The 24318-nt window shown below is 48.7% G+C and overlaps 1 protein-coding gene across 4 annotated transcripts in view; it reads left to right on the forward strand.

The window, feature by feature from the left end:
- Window positions 1-24318, forward strand: part of LOC144938132 (phosphatidylinositol 5-phosphate 4-kinase type-2 alpha-like) — a 203688-nt gene that overhangs the window by 123748 nt on the left and 55622 nt on the right. For all 4 annotated transcript variants that reach the window (XM_078865847.1, XM_078865848.1, XM_078865849.1 and 1 more), the window contains one exon: window positions 7435-7587. In XM_078865847.1, the coding sequence (XP_078721973.1) occupies window positions 7435-7587 (153 nt within the window). The remainder of the gene's footprint in view (window positions 1-7434; window positions 7588-24318) is intronic.

Here is a 24318-nt window from a genome sequence, read left to right on the forward strand (position 1 = left end):
AAGCACAAAAAGCAGCTCAAAATAAAATGAGTTTTCAATCTAGATTATTTAAAAGTGCATAGCTCCCAGTGACTTCCTCATAGTGCATGCGTGTGTGTGCATGCGCGTCATTTCACACCTGCGTGACGGCACGCTTTCTGGCATGCGCTGCCCGTGTTCGACCATCGCACGTTCCCAGCCCTGTTCCCTGGCGACCATTCGCGGCTTGTCATGCGAACGTCAAGTGCGGTTGGGCGAAGCCGCCGGTGTTGGTGCGGTGGAGTTTCTTGGTGTGTGTGTGTGCGTGCGTGTGCCTCTGTGTTTCACGTGTCATCCTGTAAGCCACTTTTGTCAAAGCAAATGTACAATTTAGATTTTTTTTTATTGCAAACACATGCTCGTAACTTTTGTCTAGATGTGCGTTTCCAGATGTGCAGCGCTGTTGAGACGTGGTGGTTTGAAGAGCATGCAGAAGAGTAACGTTGTCTCGGCTGTACCCATTGAGACAACGGGACCAACTTAAACTAGAAACTAAACAATGTTTTTATTTTACTGGGTAAGGCCCACTGAGCTATGTAGGTCTTTTTCAGAAGCGACTTAAACACAAATCATAGCTCAATGACGTGGCTTGTCATGTGGAAATATACAGCAGCCAAATACTCTAAACGCGTGTTTCTAAATGTGGAGGGAAAGACTGGAGGACCCGGAAAAAATATACGTGATCACGGGGAAAGAGAGACACGCAAACTCCAAATATTCAGCAGGCGTCAGGGTCGGGATCGAACCCACGACCTCCTGTGCACCAGGCGAGGTAGTTAACATCTCGCCACCGCAGCGCCCCTTATCTCATTTGGTAGAACAAAAAAAGCTCACTTCTCTGGTAGTGATCCGCATGTGCTGAAGTTCTGGCAGTTCAAACCACCAGGTCATGATTACAGGACGCACACATTTGCCATTTTTCACGCTTGATCCCAATGCGGCGTTGTGCCACGTATGTATGTACAGCATGTTGAACTTCTGTTGCACCGTACGCAGCCAACTGTGCTCATCAGAGGTATTTTAGCACAACGAAAGATTATTAATGGCTCTGAGAAAACGCGCGTCTTCATTAATTATGCTTTGCTGAATGAACTGCTTGTGATTAAACATGTTAACGGTATGTATTAAATGGGCCAGGTGCCTGTTTTTGGGGCGGTGCTTATCGGCACCGCTGTAACTGCAAGATCTGTTAATGATCTGTTACTGCAAGATCCGACCGTGTCCGTCCGATGCTCGCTGAGCTCCATTCTCTTCCATTTGCTGAACGAATACGTTATAAGGTTGCACTCATTACACACAAAGTGCTTGCCACATATGAACCACAAAACCTTTCTGATCTCGTCAAGGAATATAAACAACCACGCGAACTCTCGTCATCCGCGCAGCGGCTTATGGCTGGCCATCGAACAAAGACCCCTGTATTGATTGCGTTGTTCCTTTATTGGGGAAGCCATTGGAGCTATGCACTTTTAATTCGAGATTGAAAACGTATCTCTTTAGGACTGCTTGTCCTTCCCCCACACCTCCAATTATCACCGTTGGCTACGTACGGTGCGAAATAAGTTCAGCTTGCATACATAAATACCAACATATGTCACTCATTTTAACCGTTGGCTCGGCTGTGGGTGCAGACGTCCATGGAGCAACCTGGCAGCAAGATCTCGCCTCGTTCACGCGCATGCGCGACGCTCGGAAGAATAAAGCAACAGAAACGGATAAATACTAAAACTTTGCTCACTCTAAATTATTTGGCTCCACGGTCAAAGTGTGGGGATGGATTGCGCAAACGCGCTGGCACGGCATGCCTGGCTGCATTTCAATGAGACGTGAGAATTAAACTTGTAAAAATAATGCGGCACCCGAGTGGCCCCTCGAGTTGCAGCTTCGTGGCCACACCGAGTCCGTGATTACCCGGCGGGTACCAGTTTGAGTCCTGTCCGAGTTTGAGTGACGTATGTATGTACGTACTGTATGTTGAACTTCTTTCGCACCGTACGTAGCCAACCGTGCTAATTGTAGTTGTGGGCGGGGGGTTGGGGAAGGACAACAAACTAAGAACAAAAAGTTGTAAATAAATTAGTTTCCAATCTCGATGATTTAAAAGTGCATAGCTCCCAGTGGCATCCTGATATCTGAAGGAAGAGCATTCCAGACAGCCGCAGAAGCGCATCCGAAAGCACGCGATACAGTGACCGTCTTTGTTCGATGGCTAGCCAAAAGCCATTGAACAAATTGCACGTATTTTCAAAACTAAAACTTTTAAATATTTTTTATTTTACCAGGTAATGCCCACTGAGCTACAGGGAGTGGACAGGACAGCGATGGTACTGTGCCTCAGGTTATTAAAGGTGCTCTGGAATATAGATGGAAGCACATTGATCTGGTGTTTTGGTTTGTCGTGTCATACACCTTTGAACCTGGACAGCTTTGGGTACTCAAATTATAAATGCTGTGGGTTTACTCTCCACACCGGTGGGCTGAGCTCGTAACTAATTGACACATTTATATTTACGCGAACTAACCCAACAAAACCTTTATTACGAATAATATTGGTCGTGAAAGGCCTACGTGTCAAGCCAGCCTCTTAGCTGTTACACAAATACGGATTGCCTTGTGTGACAGTCCGAATCGGGATCTTGATTGAGACTGCCGGAGGAATCCGATGAGCTACGAAGCTCGTTTACACAGACGTGTCCAGCATGGGGCACGGGGGTCAGCAAGTTGCAACAACAAAAACAAAACACACGATAGGAGTGCAGTGGAGGGAAAGAGTAAGCATGTCACGACAAATAAGTAAAAATAAATTAAGTTTTGGTGATAAGTACAAATTTCGCAAGTACGGAATTTTCTGCCGATTATTCAACGCTGAATGCCAGCTTGGGGCGTAGCACCAAAACAACAACAACAGTCCCAGACCACACACGTCAAGACAACAGCACACAAGTCCCTCAATTACATCGCACACGAAACTTGGACTATCGAACAGTCAGCGATGCATTGCTCAATGAGCCGTGCGGTGGAGTGCATGGAGCGTGCAGCCCTTTCAATGTGAGTGCGCACAAAATGGAGTGGCACGCGCCAGGCCAGATTTGAACATTACCGCAGCAGATTATTCAATTGGGAGTATGCACGGGAGTAGCAATCATCACCCCCCCCCCCCCGCTGCCTTCCTGGCAAGATTAATACCCCAGGTCACTCTTGCAAATTAGATGGTCTATTGAGTTCGTTCACACACGGTTAAACAAAGTACACTTAAGACTAAACACATGCGATATAGATTCAGTTTATTATAGTTTATTTTTTCAAATCCAAGTTAGACTTTTCTTTGGGGCCAAAAGTCTATCACTGTTGTCTGGTGTTCAAACGGCACCGGGGAGGGAATCTGCTGCAATTGACCCAAGTCAAACGTACAGCTTCGTCTTTGCATCTTACAGCCCATAGGCGGATGTCGCACTCTGTGAGGGCAACTTTTCTCCGTGCGCAAAAGTAGTGGACCATGGCAGATGTATCCCCCTTGGCAGCTCTTGGAGGTGGCCCGAGGGTTTGTTGATGTTATCCGCATGGCGACTGTGGATCCAGTGCTGATGAAGGCGGTCGTAGCACTTATGTTGTTTAACACCCAAGTGTGCTTTAAAAGGACCACTCGTGTACGTACATCTCACTCAAAGTAATATCCAGGTCCAGAAGAGGACTTGAAGGTTATCCGGTTCGGGTGGACGGCGGGGGGGGGGTCTTGCAGGGCCAGCACTTTCACGTCCCGGCATCGCGGCTAAAGCCAGAAGTTTAAAATAGTGAAATTGGCACATCCGATGAGCACGGTAGGTGAAGTACGGCGTGAAAGAAGTTCAACATACACCTCCGATTAGCACGGTTGGATACGTACGGTGCGAAATAAGTTCAACATACATCATTCTAATCAGCTGTTATTTAGGCCCGACTAAGAAGTGATTCAGCACGTTCCCTCGGCACAGCGTGGCCGTGACGATGAGGTGAACGTTTTGAAGCGTTAGGGTCAGGATCGAACCCATGACCTCCTGCATACCAGGCGAGGGAGTTAACATCTCCCAGCCGGTAGTTTGAACGTGGGCACTGGGCTCGCGGAGAGTGCTCAAGAGTTATTTGTCATCTTTGTGCTCTCTCTCCACTTCCAGAGGACTTGGCACGTGACAGCTCCTGCTGTGTGTTCTCCGAGCACTTTGACAATTGGCTGAAAGGGATGTGGAACATTTATTTTTTCCCTCGGCGGGGGGGGGGGGTGCACGGCCACATTAGGAAAAGCACTTAGCTGAAAAGATGTGGTAAATAACGTAGAAATGTGTTTACTTTCTCAGTCACTCAAATACTTAACTCGTTTCTTCATTATATTTATATATACAAATTTATTCACGCGTGCGTGAGCATGTTTGTTCTAAGCTTACACAAATCTTATGCCTGGCTTAACTTAAGACATTGCGAGATTGTAACTAGGATAGTAAGCTTTTTACTTCAACTCAAGCATATCAGAAGGGGGTGGGGGATATAAATAGTGTGTTTATAGGTCTCCTTTTAAAATATATATAATAGAATTGCAGTTCTTGTTGCAACAACGTACACAAAACAAGCTGGGCAGATGGTCTCCCCACTTGAAGCCCTCTCGTGGCTGGCAGACCTCTCAACAATTGTATTCAGCTCCTGCACCTATTGCTGCCATTTGCAATAATAGAATAGTCCAATCCCTGTTTCGGGAGGACTGGTACGGCTTTGTCTCTTTTGCTGTACGAATTTATGTTGAACTTATTTCGCACCGTGCATAGCCAACCATGCTGATCAGAGGTGCGGGGGTAAGGCAAACGAACTAAACACACAAATATAGTAATAGGTTTTTACCCTTTTATCTGGCACCAAAACTGACACCATTATACAAGGGATCATGTTTGCAATAACTACAACACAAGCATTCAAAATGCAAACAAAAATAGACAACTCTGATAATGATATGCACTGTCCTTGAAATTGATTGGTCCACACCCGAGACGGCTTTTCTTAGAGCCTAGTCTCCACTGGTGTTGGACCAGATGACGCCAAAAGGCGTACAAACACAAAAGCAGTTCACATGAGGGGGAGGGGTCGGCGGTGCTCATGACCCTTGACAGCCCTGAGCGAGTGGTGAAAATTCCACATTCCTATGGTGGGAGTCAGTTTTGCCGGTAGGAGAACTGCGGTTGACTTCCCGCGCAGCGTTATTCGTGGGCAATTTTGATGGGCTGAGTTGGCCACAGATTTGAGTTTGCCTCTATGAACGTTCAGATTACAAGGAGGGAGCGTGCTCGAACACAGTGATTGCAGCCACCATTAATAGATGGCAAAGCCTGCAGAAAAGACAACACACTGAATAGGCAAGGAGGCACAGCGGTGAGCCAGTGGCACAGTGGTTTGTTCACTGAGCTCTGAAACCAGTTATACATGAGTTTTATTCCCAACTACGGCTAATATCCGTCACTCGTGAAATCTAAGCCAATCCGGCATCCCCAAATTATCATAACCCTACATTGCCTAACGTGGTGAAGTATGGTCAAACTACCACAGTTATTGGCATGGCATATGGAGGGCTTTCATCCAACAACAGTGAATTTACAAATTGTCTCTCAAGACACACTGAAATATACGCGCAAAAGCAGGCTCTAAAATAAAATAATTTGGGATATGAAATGTGTTCCTGATCAAATGAGCAATGATGGGAGAGCAGTAAAAATCTAGGTGGTAAGAGATTTTAGTTTCTACATGTCACAACTAGAACTTTTTTATGGGTTCCATTTCATTCAAGGTACTGTGTGGGCCAATAAGATTGTGATCTAGAGCTACGTTGGTAAGATGTTAACTCCCTCGCCTGGTATACAGGAGGTCGTGAGTTCAATCCCAAACCCTGACGCCTCCTGTATTTTTGGAGTTTGTATCTCTCTCCCCGTGGTCACGTGGATTATTCTCCGGGTCCTCAGATTTTTCGCCGCACATTTAGAATCAAAATCACGCGTTTAGAGTATTTGGCTGCTATAAATTTCCACGTGATGACAAGCCACTTCGTTGAACGATCATTCCTGGCCAGGTTGCTTCTGAAAAAGAGCGAGACATTTAAAATAGTTTGGTTTTATGTCATTTGACCGAATATATAAATGTCCGCCTGTGTGAGAAACTCCAAGGTGGCAAACGTGCTATTTGCCTCTGTCGTCTTGGCAATCTACGTTGGCTTCCAGTGCGCGTTCTAATCCTGAAGACATTTTCACCAATTTTTGGTTTTGTTCGCACGGTTGCAGAGCACAGTCGGCCCAAAGGCTGAAAACGTGGGGTTGCCAGCAACGCAACAGCAACCAGAGTCATCGTTGTATTAGATTAGAATTGTAAAACGTTTCTTGAATTGAGCAAAGGTTATTATTGTCAGGGCTTGGGGAGAAGAGACTATAGTTAGGGGCGGAATGCAAAGCAGAGCGGGCGAGTGTGAAGGAGCAGAGAGGGAATTGTGTTGTGGCCTGGAGCGTTGCCTCCGGCCCAGTCCACGTGTGTGCACGTACACGCTGCTGGTCAGCGCTTGCGAGCATCCGCATATTCGTGTGTGTGGGGGGAGTGGTGGTGTAGCGGTTAGCGTACTGCGCTATGAACCCAGCTGTGACCCGAGTTCGATTTCCGCTAACGTCCAAATAAGTACCTGGTGCGGTGTGTAGTAAACATCGCCACTGGGGAGACAAAGGCGGCCGGGCGTGGTCCTGGCCACCCACCTCCTTCTGTGCTGTGCCGGCCTTCATAGGTCCTCGCTAACAGCACTTTCCCCAACAGTCTGTTAAGCCTATACAAGGGATCTTTGTCTTTATTTCATGTGTACGCGTGGGTGCTGTGCCCACTTGTTTCAGATGCTCTTGTATTCAATGTTTTTTTATTTCAACTCAACGCAATCCCGGTACCAGAGCACCGATCACAAAATAGAAGATGAGGGGGGGGGTGCAGAAATTCTGCAAACAAAAGCCCGAAATTGGCGCGACAGGGCTTGGTGAAGGGGTTCAGATGTCCTTTTTAAACTTGTACACGGACAATATAAACGAGCGCTGCACTTACCCGCGCCTCCGATTAGCGCGGTTGGCTATAGTACGGTACGAAAGAAGTTCAACAGACAGACATACATAGACTCGCATGGTTATTCAACCCACTCACATTGTCACTCACCCACACACCACACCCATCCGATTAGCGCGGTTGGCTACGTACGGCGCGAAAGAAGTTCAACCTACATACATTGGGAGAAGTTTACCTCGTTGTGCCTCTCTCTCTGCCTTTAGAAGATAAAAAATTAAGGTGGTGCGTCGGAGTTGTCCACGTGGGTAAATAGTTGCGCGTAGTAAATATCTTGCCCCCCCCCCCCCCCCCCGTGTTTGTGCAACGATGTTTCAGAATTCGGTGATTCGGAGCGCGCCCGTGTGCATTGACGCGCAAGGCCGGAGCAGCGCCCGCTTCCTCACCACCTACGATCGCAAGTTCGTCATCAAGACGATCGTGAGCGAGGACGTGGCCGAGATGCACAACGTCCTCAAGAAATACCACCAGGTACCGCCCCATGCCGCTTCTCCACCCTGTGTGGCCAGCCTGCGGTCGCGTTTAGACTGGTGGACCCCGGAGCAAAAAATAATAATAATCGCGAAAAAAAACTCAACATTTCGGATCTACTTTTCAAGGTATTTTTTTTTTACCAAGTGGCGAGAAGACAAGAGACCAGGATGAGTCTCATATGCAAGAGTGGTCTGGGGCATTAGTCTGCTCGTAGGGGGTGGGGGAGGGCAGTAATTGGTATTGAGTTTACTCTACAACACACTGATATGCTGAAGTAACTAATTGGCACATTTTCTTTTACGTGACAAACCTTACTAATTAGCAAGTTTGGGTGGTTGCGGGGTTAACGACACATTTGTATTTACGCGATCCAACCCCAAAAATACTTGATTATGAAGAAGGGGCCACCACTATAGCAAACTCTGGGGAGCTCCTCTCAGGGGATGTTTGGTCTACTCTTCCAAACTGGACAGCCACTTGGCAAGAGGTGAGACTAACCCACACCTCGAGCCCACCACGCGCGACCTGCCCCTTTGGCCGACTGCAGTGAGTGAACCCACTCGTACTGCTGGGTGGACAGACGAAGTTGAGGGGTGGGGGGGACTACCGCCCTGGGGGATCCAACCGCACTGGTGGCTTCCCGAGTGCTCTTCCACTGTGCTACCCACTACACCACGGGGGGGGGGGGGGAACCTTTTTACTGCCAAGGGCCATTTGGATATTTATAACATCATTCGCGGGCCATGCAAAATTATCAACTTAAAAATGAGTTCGCTATATTTGGTCAAGCATTTAATTAACTCACCCCTAATGCGATGGCTGGAACTGCTTCTCTTTGGCGAGGCATGCGATGATGTTAGCTGGTGTTGATGATGTTGCTACTCGCAACTGCTTTTACAGGTTTGCTCCGAGATTTGTTGAATATCGAGTCCTGCCTGCGGTTTGCCTTGGCAGGGCCACACCAAATGATTTTGCGGGCCTTAAATGGCCCGCGGGCCGGACGTTCCCCACCCCTGCACTACACCATGGCATCTCCCTTGAGTGCTGAGTAACATGGTCCACTTATCCCAGCAGGCGTTCCTCATTAATGTATTACTATTGTTTACACCTTGTTGGATATACGATTATATATCCGGCTGGTTGTTTTGGTTTTTTAATATTTTATCAAATTTCATTTGTTTCTTTGACTGTTGTTTGCTCGGTCACTGCGGCAAGTCTCTATGATATTTCATGTTTGATATAATAATTGTGATTCCCTGTATATTGTCTTGAGATTCTTATTATAACGGGGGCTTTTTTTGTTTTACCAGGTAAGGGCCACTGGGCTGTGTAGCTTTTTTCAGAATCGACCTGGCTATCTCAAATGATAGCTCAACGAAGTGGCCTATTACATGAAAATGTATAGCAGCCAAATACTTAAAACTCATGATGTTGATTTTAAATGTGTAGGGGAAAAACCGGAGGACTCAGAGAAAAATACACACGGCTATGGGGAAAGAACACGCCAACTCCAAATATACAGCATGCGTTGGGATTGAACCCACAACTTCCTGCATACCAGGCGAGGGAGTTAACATCTCGCCACCGCGGTGAACTTGATGCAGGCTGCATTGATAGGATAGGAGGGTCGCTTCGGCTCAGTCTACCCATAAACTTGTCGCGATGTCTTATTTGTTGATGTCGCACACCGCTGGATGTTAGCGCGAAGGGTTTGTGTGGCAGGGTCTGGCATTACCAGACCGTGACTGTTGCAATTCTGCTGGGAAAGTGGTGCAGTAGTCCAGCGTGTGTCGTACGGGTGTCAAAGTGTTTTTGTTACTTTTTTTTACGCAGCCATTTCCAACTTGAAACGGAGTGGGCTCACATTGTTCAGGCTCGTGTATAAACGTCCCAATAAATGGGGTCTCTGGGCTGAGCTGTGGCTTTAGCTGTAGCTACACACACACACAGCCTTTGTGCTGAGCTGATGGATTATTGAGCTACAGGGACAGGACCCGAGGCTCGGCGTGCTGAACGGATGATTAACGGAGGCTGGGCGGGGGGGGGGTTCCCTGAGTGTATGCAGAAGAAAACTAATTACGGTTTTGTGGTGGATGGAGAGGGTGGTGGTGGGCCTGACGATGGCAGGGTTGTGATGGGGGCGCGATTGGGGATTTCGGGCTATCATCGAGGCATAAATAACGAAGCTGGTTCCCCCTTTTTGTAATGGATTTTTCCCCCCTTTAAATTGTTGTCCTAAATTACTTGGCGCAGAGCCACTTCCCCTTGATACGGTTCTCGGGTGCCACCACCAAATGGACGCGTGTCGGGCGCTCGCGGCCCTCCGGCATGCCAGGGCATTCCAGACGCAACGTCGCATGGGCCAATTCAATTAGCCGCCGTCGATTCTCATGCCCCTGCAGTCCTTGGCCCGCGACCGTGCGTTTCGGGACTGAAGCCAGAAATAATATTTTTACTGCGCTCTGAGAGGTTTGCTTCAGAGACGCGACGCACGCGCACGCACGAGTACGCATGCGCACGCACGGGTATGCACACACACGCATGGGTACACACACACGCATGGGTACGCACGCACGGGCACGCACGCACGGGTATGCACACACACGCATGGGTTCCCACACGCGCGCACGCACGGCCGTTACGCCAGTCTCCCTTACCTGTCCTCAAAGCCGCCGCTGAAGTTGCGGCCCAAATGTTGACGCTAACTGCGCACGCCGCTGAGCACAATGACAGGATAGCTGGCTTCGTTGACATTACCAAGATAAACAAAACAACAGCAATAATAATAATTTCGATTGTGTTACAATAAAAGGCTGCTTCTATTCAAAGGGGAAACATGCGCAAATGGGAAAGGTGTGTGAGCGGTAGTGTATCGGTTCGTGCACATGCGCTACGAACCCGGCGACCCGGGTTCGATTCCCGCTCACGGCCAACATCGGTGGTGATTATCTGAACCGGTCCTGGGCCTCCTCCCCAAGGCCGTCTCGGCCTCAAATGAGTAGCTGGTGCGGCGTGTAGTCAACATCGCCACTCGGGAGACAAAGGCGGTCGGGCGTGGTGCTGGCCACCCACCCCGACGTGTGCGACGGTGTCGGCCTTCATAGGTGCTCGCTAACAGCACTTGTCCCAATTATCTATCAAGGCTATATGGAGGGGGGGGGGGTCTTTGTTGGTTTGATTTAGTGCACTCTGCTACGATCCTGGTGACCCAGATTTCTTGTGGTTTGGGTATTGGCAACTTTGATTTGTGAAACCTTGCTCGAGGCTTCAGGTCGGTTTACCCAGCCTGGCGCGAGTTACAAGTCGCACCTTGTGTCAACACGAGCAAGGATGGCGAGGTGTGGACCCCTCGTCTTGTGCTGTGCCACCATTACAAAGGTGCTTTTCTTAACAGAACTCACCCCAGCAATCGATGAGAACAAGTGTGCCGTGTGGATAGTCTCCGCAATCACCACGCGTGCACTTGCGTGCATCCTTAACAAATGAAAGCGCCCGGCACGTTATGAACAGAGGAGCACGGACGCCACGACCACACGTGGATCTATTATTACACGCTTTCTTTTAACTCACTCTTTGTCTGTTGTTGTTGTTGTATCCTCAAATCTTGTAACTCAATTTTAACCCACTTCCCAATGTGATATCGACTGCAAACTTGGTATACTTATGTCATACTGATGACAATACTATATCATAAAAAAAATGTATTTTTTTAAGCATTCTTTTTTATATGTTATGTTTCGGCTTGGGTCTAATGGTCCACAGTCAATTGACGTTGGCTGTAATTGGCCACGGTCCCTTACGTTATGGCAAGCTTCAGGGCCACTTCCGGGAGTCGTGGAGTTCTGCCATTACTAGTACATTTCATAAAAGCGTGTTTAAAAAAAGTTTTTTTTTTATATATTACTTATTTCAGGTCTGATTGGATCTGTTCAAACGACCGTAAGTGACCTTTATGCATAACGAAAAGACGGGTTTCAGCTTTACTCGTCCCCGAGAGTCTGTTGCAGCTGGATTCCACGGGCGTGTGCACGAGGGGCTCTGTCTCGCTTACGGGTTTTGGCGATTCCCGGGGACCCGCAATGGACGAGGAAGCTGGCGTTCTCCACGGTTCGGTCAAGTGGAAGAGGCCCACGCTCATAAAGAGTGCTGCCCTTCAAGAGCTTTTCGTCCCCAGGCAGACAGTTGGGAGATTCCCGGCGTGTTCCACCGATGTCCGTATCGGAAGCTAAGAAGGTTCACGCAGCAGCAGCAGCTGGGGGGGGGGTGGAGGGGGGGATATTCGAGGATCTTCTGAAGTAAACTCCTCCACTCCATGTTCCATCGCTTTTACCTTCCGGATGAGACTCCTAAGGACACGTAGCAAGACTTTACGGATCTCTCCTCAGGCGCCGTGCGCCGTCTCGACATATAGGGGTCAACGTGATGGCATCCTCAAGCTGTGTGGTGGTAGTGGGGTCATTCATGTGTAGCCGGATCCTGTGACAGAGAAGCGCTAAGGAAGAGCATGCTGGTGGCGGTACCCCAGGGGGGTTCGACTGCTCGGCTTGGAAGCCATCGTCCGTCCATACGTATGTATGTATGTTGAACTTCTTTCGCAACGTTCGTAGCCAACCGTGCTAATCGTAGGTTGCGGGGGGATGGGAGAACAAATTGAATGCAATAATTTGTTCTAACAAGATGATTTTTTACTCTCTATTTAAGCAGAGGGCACGAAGAGTGCGGTGGGGCTCAAATGAAGGTCAGCTTCGACATTCTTCGAGTGCCACAGTGCCGAGATGTATACGACCTCACCTGGTATACAGTCGGTCGTGGGTTTGATCCCAACCCTGATGCCTGCTGGATATATGGAGTTTGCATGTCTTTCTCCCCCATGCTCTTGTGGATTTTTCTCCGGGTCCTCCGGTTTTTCCCTCCACATTTAGAATCAACATGCACTTAGAGTATTTGGCTGCTTTAAATTTCCACGTGATAAGACACTTTGTTGAGCTATAATTTGTGGTAACTAAGTCGCATCTGAAAAATAGCTACGTAGCTCAGTGGGCCTTACTTGGTAAAATAAAAAAAACAGTTTTTTTTGTGGCAAGTGCCAGAGTTATTGCACGGCTCCCAGGGCACCGGCCGCAACACCTCTTCCTTAAACAACGCCGGAGGAAACGGCTATTACGCAGAGTCACGTACGCCACGTCATCGATAGGAAGATCTGCGGTGCCGTATCCCCGGCTCGTCGCCCATGTTCAAGCGCTGAGGTTTTCGCGAGGACATGCGGCTGGCAATTGCCCCAACCACCCCCTACGCTGCCGGTTGGCGGTGAGTTCTCTGGGTGGGTCATCTGAGGGGGATTTGCCTTCAGTTTCATCGACATCCCAGGTTCGACAGAATTCGTGGTGTCTCCCCAACACCTCGGGACTCAGGGGTGCGGAGCGGCCACGTTTCAGGAGTTAGAACGAGCTTTTTACAAATGAGGGCGATGGTTCTGGTCCAGAGACCCCGCGATGGTCTGATATTTTAGGGTCGGAGAAAGTTCGGGAGGTATCTGTCTAATTTTGGGCTTGAACTTTGTCATTCATACTGTACATCTGTGAAAAAGAGCTTCATAGCTCACCAGATTCCTCCAGTATAAATAAATATTTGTTCCCGTTTTAAGATGGAAATGAAGCTCCCCCCATCTCGGGCTGAGGGACTGGATAGGTTCCGTGGACTTTCAAGATGCTTGCCAGATTGTAAGCAGTGATCCCTGGACCATCGTCGAATTCATCGATTGTGCGATGGGGGAGCTTCACTGTCAGATCACGGTGGTGTCGTGCGTCGCGTGTCGGGGGCCTAACCCTCCAATCAGCACGGACAGTTGTGGATGGGGCCTTCTTCATAAACTAGTTGGAGCTGAGAAGCTCCTACGAGTGGTGCTGCAGTCTCGTCCAATTGACTTGCCGGGAACAGATGTGTTCTCAACTATGAACATTGATGTATTTTACCGGGTAAGGCCCGCTGGGCTATGTAGCTCTTTTTCAGAAGCGACCTGGCCATCACAAATGATAGCTCAACAAATACCAGGCGAAGGAGTTAACTTCTCCTAGCCACCGCGGCGCCCCTATTAATCGGATCGGACAATGCAGTGGTCAGGGCTTGCCCCCTAGATGACGTCATCTTGTAGACCTGGCTCTCTTGATCTCTTAGGTAGAGGACCAGCTGGTCAACAATGACTTGGCGAGTCCTCAGCATCAGGGCCGACTGCACAAGCAGGAGTGGGCTTTGGGTCCGCACTAGTGGGCCGCTCCGCTGGGACGTTGTCCCTTCAGATCACTCGCAAGCTCGCGAACGATGGTGCGGGATCTGTTTGTGTCCGGCCTCAAGTTGGAGTTTATTGCGCCCACGTCAGCTGGTCAAGGGGGAGCGGAGTCGGGGGGGGGGGTCCGTTTGTATTGGGCTGAAGACGGCTGTCTGCAGTTTGCCTTGACGCCATGTCCATCTATCCCAACGATGTTGCGCAAGATAAGGGAGTACAAGGCGGAAGTCGAATTTGGTGGCTGCCCTTCTGGAGCCGATGTAATCACTGTAGCGACCCGCAGTTACGATATTAATGTTTGTAGTTGTTCGTTGCACAAAAACCTGAATTCCGGTGAGGTGCATAACCATTGGGCGTCTGTCACTAACGAATGGCCAGTACAACACACGCCGCGGACTCTGCTGTGACAAGCGGCATCTTAAGCTGCCATGAAATGGCTCGAGAAAATGTGAACGTACATTTGTTGCCTTCCGCTTTGTTCTTCAACGGCAGACTGAGGAGAGGGGTTATTTTCCGCGGTAGCATCTGAATGATACCTCTTCTGAAAATCGCTTATCGAAGAAAGGTTTTAGCTGGTGTGTTTTAATAACCTCCGATTAGCACGGTTGGCTACGTACGGTGGCGCGAAAGAAGCTCAGCATACACACATACAACGGTGGGTTTCTGCAAGTCGCCTAAGTCACACCACAGCACGTTTAGAATTTTAAGTCTCACGGTAATAAATGCCAAAGCCTCCGACAGCCTAACTAAACCAACTAATATAAAATCTTTAGACCAGCGGATGAAATGTCCCAAAACATTCTGCTGCCTTGCTACCATGTAACGTTTAGATTATCTGTTTACTTTTTGATTGACAATGACACAAAAGGTAGAATTTTTAATGTAAACGTGCAAACGATTTACAGATGCCCTGACTGTGAAGTTTATTATGTTTTGTTCTTTTTTTTTTCACATGTCACACATGTCAATGGCATGTGTATACATGATCCGCAGAATAACAATAACAAGCGTAGAATGTTGAGACAAGTGTTATAAGCAAGCCCCGAGTGAGGTCAGCATCGCAGTGCATTGGGCGATTGCAGCTGGTAGCCCTGTATCTCCACGCTTCACAGATTTACAGATTTTAGATCGAGTCAGTCTCGGGGGGGTGGGGAGATAGAATCGAGATTCACAATTTAACAATTTTCCCGTTCCGAGACGCCTGCAAGTCGCAGGGTTGGTGTCCCTCGTTCACCGCTGAATCTCGAAACGCTCAAGTGGGTAGCTCTGTTGTTTTCAAAGACGTTGCTCTCACCGCAAAGAACCGTTGCCACACGACCACCGCACTCTACGATAGCTGGCGCCAAACCGTGCCACACCCCCTCCCGCGTGACCTTTTACTTCATCGGAATTGGACGCACGTACGTGTACGCAATGGTAAGGGGTTAATTGACGTTGGGGCGCATGGACAGGATTCATGTTCCTGCAACTACTTTTACACGGTCACCTTAATTGGGACTGGGTGCCACCCATCGTCCCAGTGCCTGACTCTTGCGTTCCATGCTGATGTCGAGGTTTGGGGGCCGTGGGAGCGACGTTGTGAACGTCTTCAGACGCCGCCGGCGCATGCACGTATGTGCGTTGAACTTCTTCCGCTGTGTCTGTAGACAACCATGGTAATCAGAGATGCGGGGGGAAGGACAATAAACTAATCACAAAAAGCAGTCCTATAGAAATTAGTTTGCAATCTACTACACACTACTACACACTCACTACTGCACAAAAGGACATAGATCCTCCGTATATCCTGAACAGACTGTTGGGACAAGTGCTGTTTGCGAGCACCTATGAAGGCCGGCACGGCAACCGAGGGGGTGGGTTGCCAGCACCGTGCCCGGCCACCTTTGTTACCCCTGTGGCGATGTTTACACACCGCACTAGGTACTCATTTGCGGCTGAGTCGACCTAGGGGAGGCCCAGGACCAGTTCAGATAATCGTCACTGGTGTTGATTGCGAGCGGGAATCGAACTCGGGTTGCGCTAACTGCGTCACTATCGCTCCCCACAATACACACTCATTACTACACACTACCGTGTGCATGTATGTTGAACTTCTTACGCTCCGTAAGTAGTCAAGCATACTAATCAGAGGTGTGGGGGGGGGGACAACGATCGGAGGTGTGGGGGGGAAGCGTCTGTGGTTCTCGCACTTCTGAGTCACTGCTGTTTTCGTTGCAAGTTGAAATACTCATATTATTGTTGTACGTCGTGCGCTGTAAAACTCCCGCAACTGCACCAAACATGTACGGGCGCAGACCTTCTGAGCTGCGCACGTAAATCACTCTCGCGTGAAGCAGCGCTTGTCTCTAGGGCACACCATCTATGTTTTGCTAAGCGTGGATGTTGAGGAATGCGTTTGGCCGTACAGCTTGTTGCTACAGGCCTGCGTGGGTTTTTTATTGAATGGCCGTACGTTGCCTTTCGCGGACAGCACCCACATCCTGCCCTGCTCTTTGGATCGCTCACGTCACTGTCATTCTCACGGAGGAGAAAATGTTACGTTAATATGCATCGAGAGAGAATTATGCATATGCTTACTACCTGCCCCTAGAGTTCATCCCATAGTTCATTTTTCAAGCATGTGTGGGAGGATTCTTCGGGCTACATTGCTTGGACACGGATCCAGAACACCCGATTTGATGGCTGTGTTTTTTCAGATCTTAACAAGTGTTACGGGAGAACTATTGTTATCCACACCGCTATTATCCTCGCAGGGACCGCAAAGACCGTGTGCCCAACATCAGATGGGCCTTTTTGTATCTGGTGAAGGATGTTTGCCACATGCCAGTTATGTGCACTTCATCATATATTTATTTAAACTAAACGATATTTAAATTTTCCAGGTAAGGGCCACTGAGCTCAGAAATGATAGCTCAACGAAGTGGTTTCTCTTGTGGAAGTGTAAACTAGCCAAATACTCTGCACGCATCATGTTGACTCTAAATGTGGAGGGAAAAACTGGAGGATCTGGAGAAAAATTCACGCGACCACGGGGAGAGAGAGACACGCAAACTCCAAATATACAGCAGGTGTCAGTCGGGATCGAACCCATGACCTCCTGCATACCAGGCGAGGGAGATAACATCTCGCCACCGCTGCGCCCCAGATTTCAGAGCTGGGATCTTCCAAACTAATAAGTAATAAAAAATTAAAGTAATCTTTAAAAAAACTTGGGATTTTTGGTCATTCATTGCCCGAGAGAAATTGGTTTTATCACAGGTGGAAGTTTGGACTTGAATGCAAAAACCTCGCCAGTGCAGGCTCAGGGCTTCTACAACTTCTACAACGGCATCGGCATCCCTACCCACGCACCTCCTCCTCCCTTCTTTGTCTTCGAAGCCAAAAATCCCCATTATTGCATGACCTTGACCATCTGGTGGGCACACATCGCCAAGAGACTAATGTGGTCCAGCTAACGGCTCCTCGGGATTCGAGCACGTGTCTGTCCTTTCTGCCAAGCTCTCTAAGGTGCATGGCGGCACCCGTAAATGTACGCGGCCTGTACGACGCAGCTTTGTTTTTGCGTTCTATCGGCCGCTGTGGTTGCTCGTGCCGTCGCCATCGCTCGTGACCCTGCCACGTGACAATCCCCTCGAACCGTTGGCGTCTAGCGTCAATGCCACGGTGGGATGCGCGCGGCTAATGATTGCAATGATCCAATTCAACATTCATTTTAGAAGAAGTAATTCAGTTGCCCCACAAAGCCCAATGTGTCATGACACCAATTTTTTTGCAGAATGCTTTGAGCTGTTGCTGGCAATTATCTCATTATGAGCCGCGCGGATAATGAAACGGTACAATCTCTACGCTTGAACAAAAAGTTTTGTGTTTCAGCAATTTATTTCATGAAATTAATAATGAGGTGGATTTCTTTCATAGCTGAAAGGAGTTAACGTTGAACATCATTTCCCGACGGACGCTGCTCATCAACGTTTGAATCTATCGTTGCTTTAAGCAAAGCAACCCCGAGCGAAGTTTTGACATCTCGCAGTTCCCGTCGGCAAGGTTGTGGAGTTTCTTTTTTCCGCTTCGGCGAATGCCGCTCGGGAAACGGTAACCCGCGGTGAACCGTAAACGCAACGGGGTGCACGTCTACGACTCGACAAGTGCCAATCTCTTTTTTTGTCTCTTCTCAAAAAGCTCGAGGGCTTGCGACGTGCGGGCATGTTCACTCGTGCATCGCGAAGATCGTTGAGAAAGTTTGCGATTGGCCGGCGACTTGGCGCGTGCAAGAACCAAGCGTGCGGTAAAGGCAGGGGCCAGCTGGTTTCTGCGCAGGCAGTCGGACATGATGATGATGGAGGAGGAGGAGGAGGCCACGGAGCCAGGCGTGACCACCACCAGGGAGAAGATGCTTGGCTGCTGTTCAGACCCAATCACTCCGCACGTGTGTATGTTGAACTTCTTTCGCACCGTACGTAGCCAACTCTAGTAATCGGAGGTGTGAGCAACGGACAGCAAACTAAACACAAAAAGCAGTTTGAAAGAAATGAGTTTTCAATCTACTACACACTCAGTACACACTCATTATTACACACTCTACATATTCACTACACTCACTACTACACACTACTCGCGACTACACACTCACTTGTATGTATGTATGTTGAACTTATTTCGCACTGCACATAGCCAAATTTACTAATCTGATTTGTGGGGGGGGGGGGCAAACTAAAAACAAAACAGTTCTCAAGAGTTTTCAGTTTAAAGTTCCAAGTTTTCATTCCGGGGACACGTCCCACGTCGAAGGTGGCCAAGAGAGCATGCGACTCGGGGGGCGGAGGAAGGGCGAGCGAAACATGAAGCTGTCCAGTCAACAGTCAAAACACAACCCAGGCTTCCGGGATTCAACTCGGCCAAGGCCCGGGCTGCGAAATGTGCTTGCGTCGGCTTCTCGACAGAATGCGGCGGTTTCACTGCGGTGGCCCCAGAGAGTCTTGCGCAGAATCTTGGAAGGAAGGGGGCCTGTCCCCCCCCCCCTTGCCCCCCCCCCCCACCGGTCTAGAATTTAGCGTATTTATTTTTAGCCTTTCTCCTGACAAGCTGATTGGAGACCCCTTGCATTACCCCGCCATCTGCTCGAGGTAACGAGCTGACATTTGCGCTTAATCACGTGACTAGCAAACACATGTTTGACGGGAGTTAAATCCTCTGCCACTCCGTACCCAAGGGACGCGTGGGCACACCGGGACGTGGTGAATTATTTTTTCTCTCCTTTTTGCGGGAATGTTATTTTAAAATTTTCAAATGCAACGGCTAATTTGATTCCTGAATTAGCTTGCCAGGTATATAATATATAAACATTTAAAGGCATTGGATGGTCGTTACTCTGGTTTCTCCACCACTGCCTTTACGACTTAGTGCTCAGTCGACAGGCCACTGTGTTCATTACGTGTTGGCAGGCTTGCTTGTGCTCATCCAGAATTAACTTTTTTTTTTCGATTTGAAACATCGCCTGAGATTTAGCAGGATTGTTTATGACCAGCGCTGTTGCATTTCCAGTAAACCTTCAGTGACCGGGGGGGGGGGGGGGGTATTATTGGATCATTCTCACGAGTCAGCAGGAGAATCGGATTATCATGCACCCTGTATCCACAATCCTTTGAACTCTGAGGAGTGATCCCCACCAGTCTAAATAAGCGGACGATATGTATCGTCTGCTTATGTCTGTTCCCTGTCCCTCTGCGTGAAAAAAGAAAGTAATTATTTTCACTTCCCATCAAACGCCATGGCCTTCTTGGGAGTGCATCATTTTAGCAGCATTGCTTCAACACACGCAACTCTGGACCAGTGTCTTCATCAGCAGCGAGGTTTTCTTGAACCAGTGCTTCTGAGTTTAACACGTGGGCGTAGATTGTAATTGTTGTGGATTTCCTCTCCAACACACCCCGGTGTGCTGTACTAGTAACGAATTGGCACGTTCTGTTTTACGTGACAAACCTTCACTAGTTGGCTGTGTCGGGTGGTGGCGGGTTGAACAACACATTTATATTCACACGATCTAACCTAAAAAAACTATATTATCAATGCTAGTGAACTGCCATATCAGAATGTGTATTTATAGTGGAGGAATCCGATGAGCTATGAAGCTCTTTTTCACAGATGCCCAGTAGGGGCACGGTGTCAGAACATTACAACAAGGACCCTACAAAATTGGACCTTTTTTGTCAATATTTTTACCGTTTGCCTTTTGGCGTTCTCTGGTCTGACACTGGTAATACTAGGCCCTAAAGAAGGCTGTCTCTGGTGTAGGCCAATCAATGAATATGTCATCAGAGCATGTTGGCTTGCTTGTTCCCGTGTTGTTAATGCACACTTGATTCCTTGCAAGAGGTTTCTATTTGGTGTTTGAAAATCTTAACACCTCCTGTGTTATTGCCTGAAAGGGTAAAAATATTCTTATTCTCTCATAACAAGTACCTTCTCTTGAAGAAATGGCTGCTACCTCGAAACAAAACAGCGTAACACCAACCGCGTAGTAATCGTTCGCGTCGTTGTGGAGAATATAAGTGACGAAATATAACGATCAGACAATATTCGTCTCTTTTACATGACAAGGTTCTTTTTGACACAGCCCATGTAGACAGACGGTAAATCAGTGCTCTCGCGTAGCAATCAGACAGGTCAATAAAAAACATACGATGAAGAAGGCACGTCTGCCTGCAGAGCGCAAACAAAGTCTGTGACAAATCCTTTTCCGTTCCCTTTACAAGCGGTTTTTTTCCTTCTCTTCAGCGGATTTTACGACTCGCGTTTTAAAACAATAAAACGGGCGCTCGTCACCTCTTGTTTTTTTTTCGCTCGAATGCCCCCACTGGGAATTTACCGCCCAGAAACGTTGGGCCAGGTTCACGAGCGCAAGTTTCATCAACAACAACACCGTAGCTCAGCCGCTGCGACGACCGTTTTGCTAGAGCCATTGGTGTGAGCGGAAGCACAGCCATGCGTGTGGTTGTACAGAGAAAGAGACTGCCTTGAGGTTGGCACCCATTCGTTGAATTGGCATGGTTACCCACTTCTCCAACCAGGCTTCACTCCACCTACAAATAAAGTGTTCTTTGTCGAACGCCGTTGTCCTCTGAAAGACGTCAGGCCAAGAGAACTACGGTTCGCAAGGCCTGCTTTTTAGATGAACGTCTCACTCTCTTGATTATAGTTGGTCCTTCTAGTTGTGTCGCGATTGTGTTCTCTCAGCGTCATGTCCACAGATGAGGAATCCATTCGGAACTGGAAGAGCAGTGCAGCGCCCCTCCCCCGTGTTAGAGAACGGAGACGCTGAAGCAGATACCACAGAACTGCTTCTGAGATTCAGCTTGTAAACGGGTACAGTGTTCGCTCGGTCATGCAAAGAGAGAGAGCGATTGGCTCAGCGGTGGTGCGACGAATGGGAAGGCAGCCACTCGATGATAATCTAGCGCCAAAATTTACCGAAGCTCTGCGGCCCTCGGTATATCAAGGTGTTGATATATAGAGGACCGGAGCAACGGTAGAACGACCCACGTGTCCGAGGAGGCAGCACTCTTTCGCCTAGAGACGGAACAGGTGGAGTCCACGTTGGTGCTGCACCGCCTTCCCCTGGCGAGCCAGGGAGTGGCGTCTCCTCGACGCTGACGGGGAAGGGTGTTTCGAAACGTTTGCGCGATCCGCCAACCTTCGCCGCCTCCGCGTTGGTTGATTACAACAGGCGCGTGCCTGGGGCAACCCTTTCCTACCCACCCACCCTGCTGCTGCTGCTCCAGGGTTGTTGTTCATTGCACGGAAGTTCACTTGGAGTTTTTTAGCGCAAAAACAAATTTGATATGAAGTTTGTTTTTGCCCTCTCCATTCGTGACGGGGCCAAGACCGTCAACTCACTACACTTGAGAACCTGGATTAATATTTTTTTTTATTTTACCAGATAAGCTCACTCGGCTATACAGCGCCTTTTCAGAGGTGACCTAGCCACAAATGATTGCTCAACAAAGTGGCTTATCACGTGGAAATTTTATAGCAGCCAAATGATGTTAATCGCATGTTTATAAATGTAGAGGGGGGAAACCGGAGGACCCGGATAAAAATCCACACGACCACGGGGAGTGAGACACCGCAAACTCCAAATATACAGCAGGCGTCAGGGTGGGGATCGAACCCACGACCTCCTGTATACCAGGCAAGGTAGTTAACATCTCCTAGCCACCGTGGTGCCCATCACGGGCGGCTGCACCTGAACTCCAGCCGAAGTTCTCAGCGGTGCCAGCTCAGCTCTCTGACCTTTGAGCCACCGGGGCCATCTCACCTCCTAGAGTACACTTTTAAAAGAGTGAAGCGCACCCATACTGGGAAAATAGACTTGCACACAGTCTCGTGATGGCTGCACCGGACCCGCCGCGTTACACTGCAGGGTTACTGAATGCAAGCTGAGTCAACAGAGGGAAGAGCTGGCTTAGCAGGAGTCTATTAAAAACCCATAATCGCTGTATACTTTGTCCCTCCAGCCCCCCCGTCCCCGCCGTATTAATAATACGAACCCATTTCCACCATTAGTGCACGCGAAGATGTGTGCCTGGCTGGGATGAATCGACACGGTCCATCGGAGTGTGGGGGGGGGGAATGTCTCTTCACATCACCGTTGTTGTGCACAACGACAAAGTGAAGATGATGGCACACGACGCAGGGGGACGACGGCGACGACCGCGCCGGGCGGCCAGAGGCGCGAAAACCCCTTGCCCCGTTTGTTACCGCCAGCCTCCATCGCCGCTCTTTCCCCCCCCTACCCCCCCCCCCATTGGGGGGAGAGTGGTAGAAACGAAATGCTTAACATTCCTGCCGCAGCATCCCGCAGGGGGCCGCAGTGGGGAAAGGTCACTGCGGCACGGTGATTTTTAACGGGGGGGGGGCATGCTCTGGGTCTCTCCAGCGCCCAACAATGGGGAGCATTATGCCAAGTTCATTACCCCTGCAGCACACGTACTCTCTGTACTATCTGGACTCTCTGTACTATCTGGACTCTCTGGACTCTCTGCCCCCCCCCCCCCCATCTTCTTGGCCAGTGGTTCTCAACCATTTTGGCTCCTGTGTTAACCCCCTTGTTGAATTTTGTTTTAACCGAGTACCCCCCCCCCTTTCCTGACCCAATGTGATTATCTGAGAAATAAATGTAGGAATTAATGAACATCGATATTTTAACCAATTGTCCATTTCGTGAGGTTTCCTAACTAGCAAGTGACTGCAAGCGAATAATAATAAAAAATTCAACGGACACTGCATGCATCACGAAATATTTTCTCGCGAGCTGGTTACTCTTGTAAGCCGGCATTGTTTACAACCAATGAGTTTAGAAAGGTATTTTATATCGTTTTAGGTTACCATATTGATATAAATTGTATCGTTATTTTCCAATGGCAGATTCGTACGCGATTATTCACCAGTGACTCTCATGTGTGATGTAATTTCATACATTTATAAGTCACCTCCCGTAACCCCCTGGGACATTGACACGTACCTCCTCCAGGGGGCTGCGTGCCCGCGGGTTGGGAACCACTGCTCTTGGCCGTCGGATTTATTGCGGCGGAACGCCACGGAAGAGCCCCGCTGCCCTTTGGTGCCCTTTGTTGCAACGCAGCCGTTTGTTGAACGCCTGAAGGTCTCCCCTGGCGAGGTTTAACTGGAGTCGAAGCACACATGCACGCACGCACACACACGCGCACACACACGCGCGCGCACGCACGCACGCACACGCACGTGGGTTAACTTGGTCAAGCGTTCACATTTTCCGAACGCGAAATGTGTAACTATCTGTTGATGCGGTGAGAAATTGATTTTTTTTCTTCAATTAAGGGATTGCATATGGTCCTGTCAGCAGCATTGTAAGCCTACTGACTTAAAAATAATTATCTGACTGTGTAAACTAAAACTAAACTATTGTTATTTTAAATCAAAATTTATTGTTATTTTACCAGGTAAGGCCCACTGAGCAATGCATCTCTTTTTCAGAAGAGACCTGGCCACAAATGACAGCTCAACGAAGTGGCTTATCACGTGGAGATTTACAGCAGCAGTACTCTAAATGCATGATGTTGATTCTAAATGTGGAGGGAAAAACCGGAGGACCCGGAGACAATCCACGCCACCACGGGGAAAGACACGCAAACTCCAAATACACAGCAGGCATCAGGGGTCGGGATCGAACCCATGACCCGCCTGTTAACCAGGCGAGGTAGTTAACATCTCGCCACCGTGCTACCCCGTGTGTCTTTGTATCCCACTGTAATCTCGTTGAAATGTCATCTTAAGAGATTCTACTTTCCTGGTGCTTGTACAGTTTCTCCGGAAAATTGTTTGGCACTTAAATTCTTGCTGACTTATGTGTTTAATCTGTTAATGTTCCAGTATAGTTTTAATATGTTTAAAAAAACTGATGACCTTAG

Source organism: Lampetra fluviatilis, chromosome 21, assembly GCF_964198595.1.
Source record: "Lampetra fluviatilis chromosome 21, kcLamFluv1.1, whole genome shotgun sequence".
Classification (NCBI taxonomy): Eukaryota; Metazoa; Chordata; class Hyperoartia; order Petromyzontiformes; family Petromyzontidae; genus Lampetra; species Lampetra fluviatilis.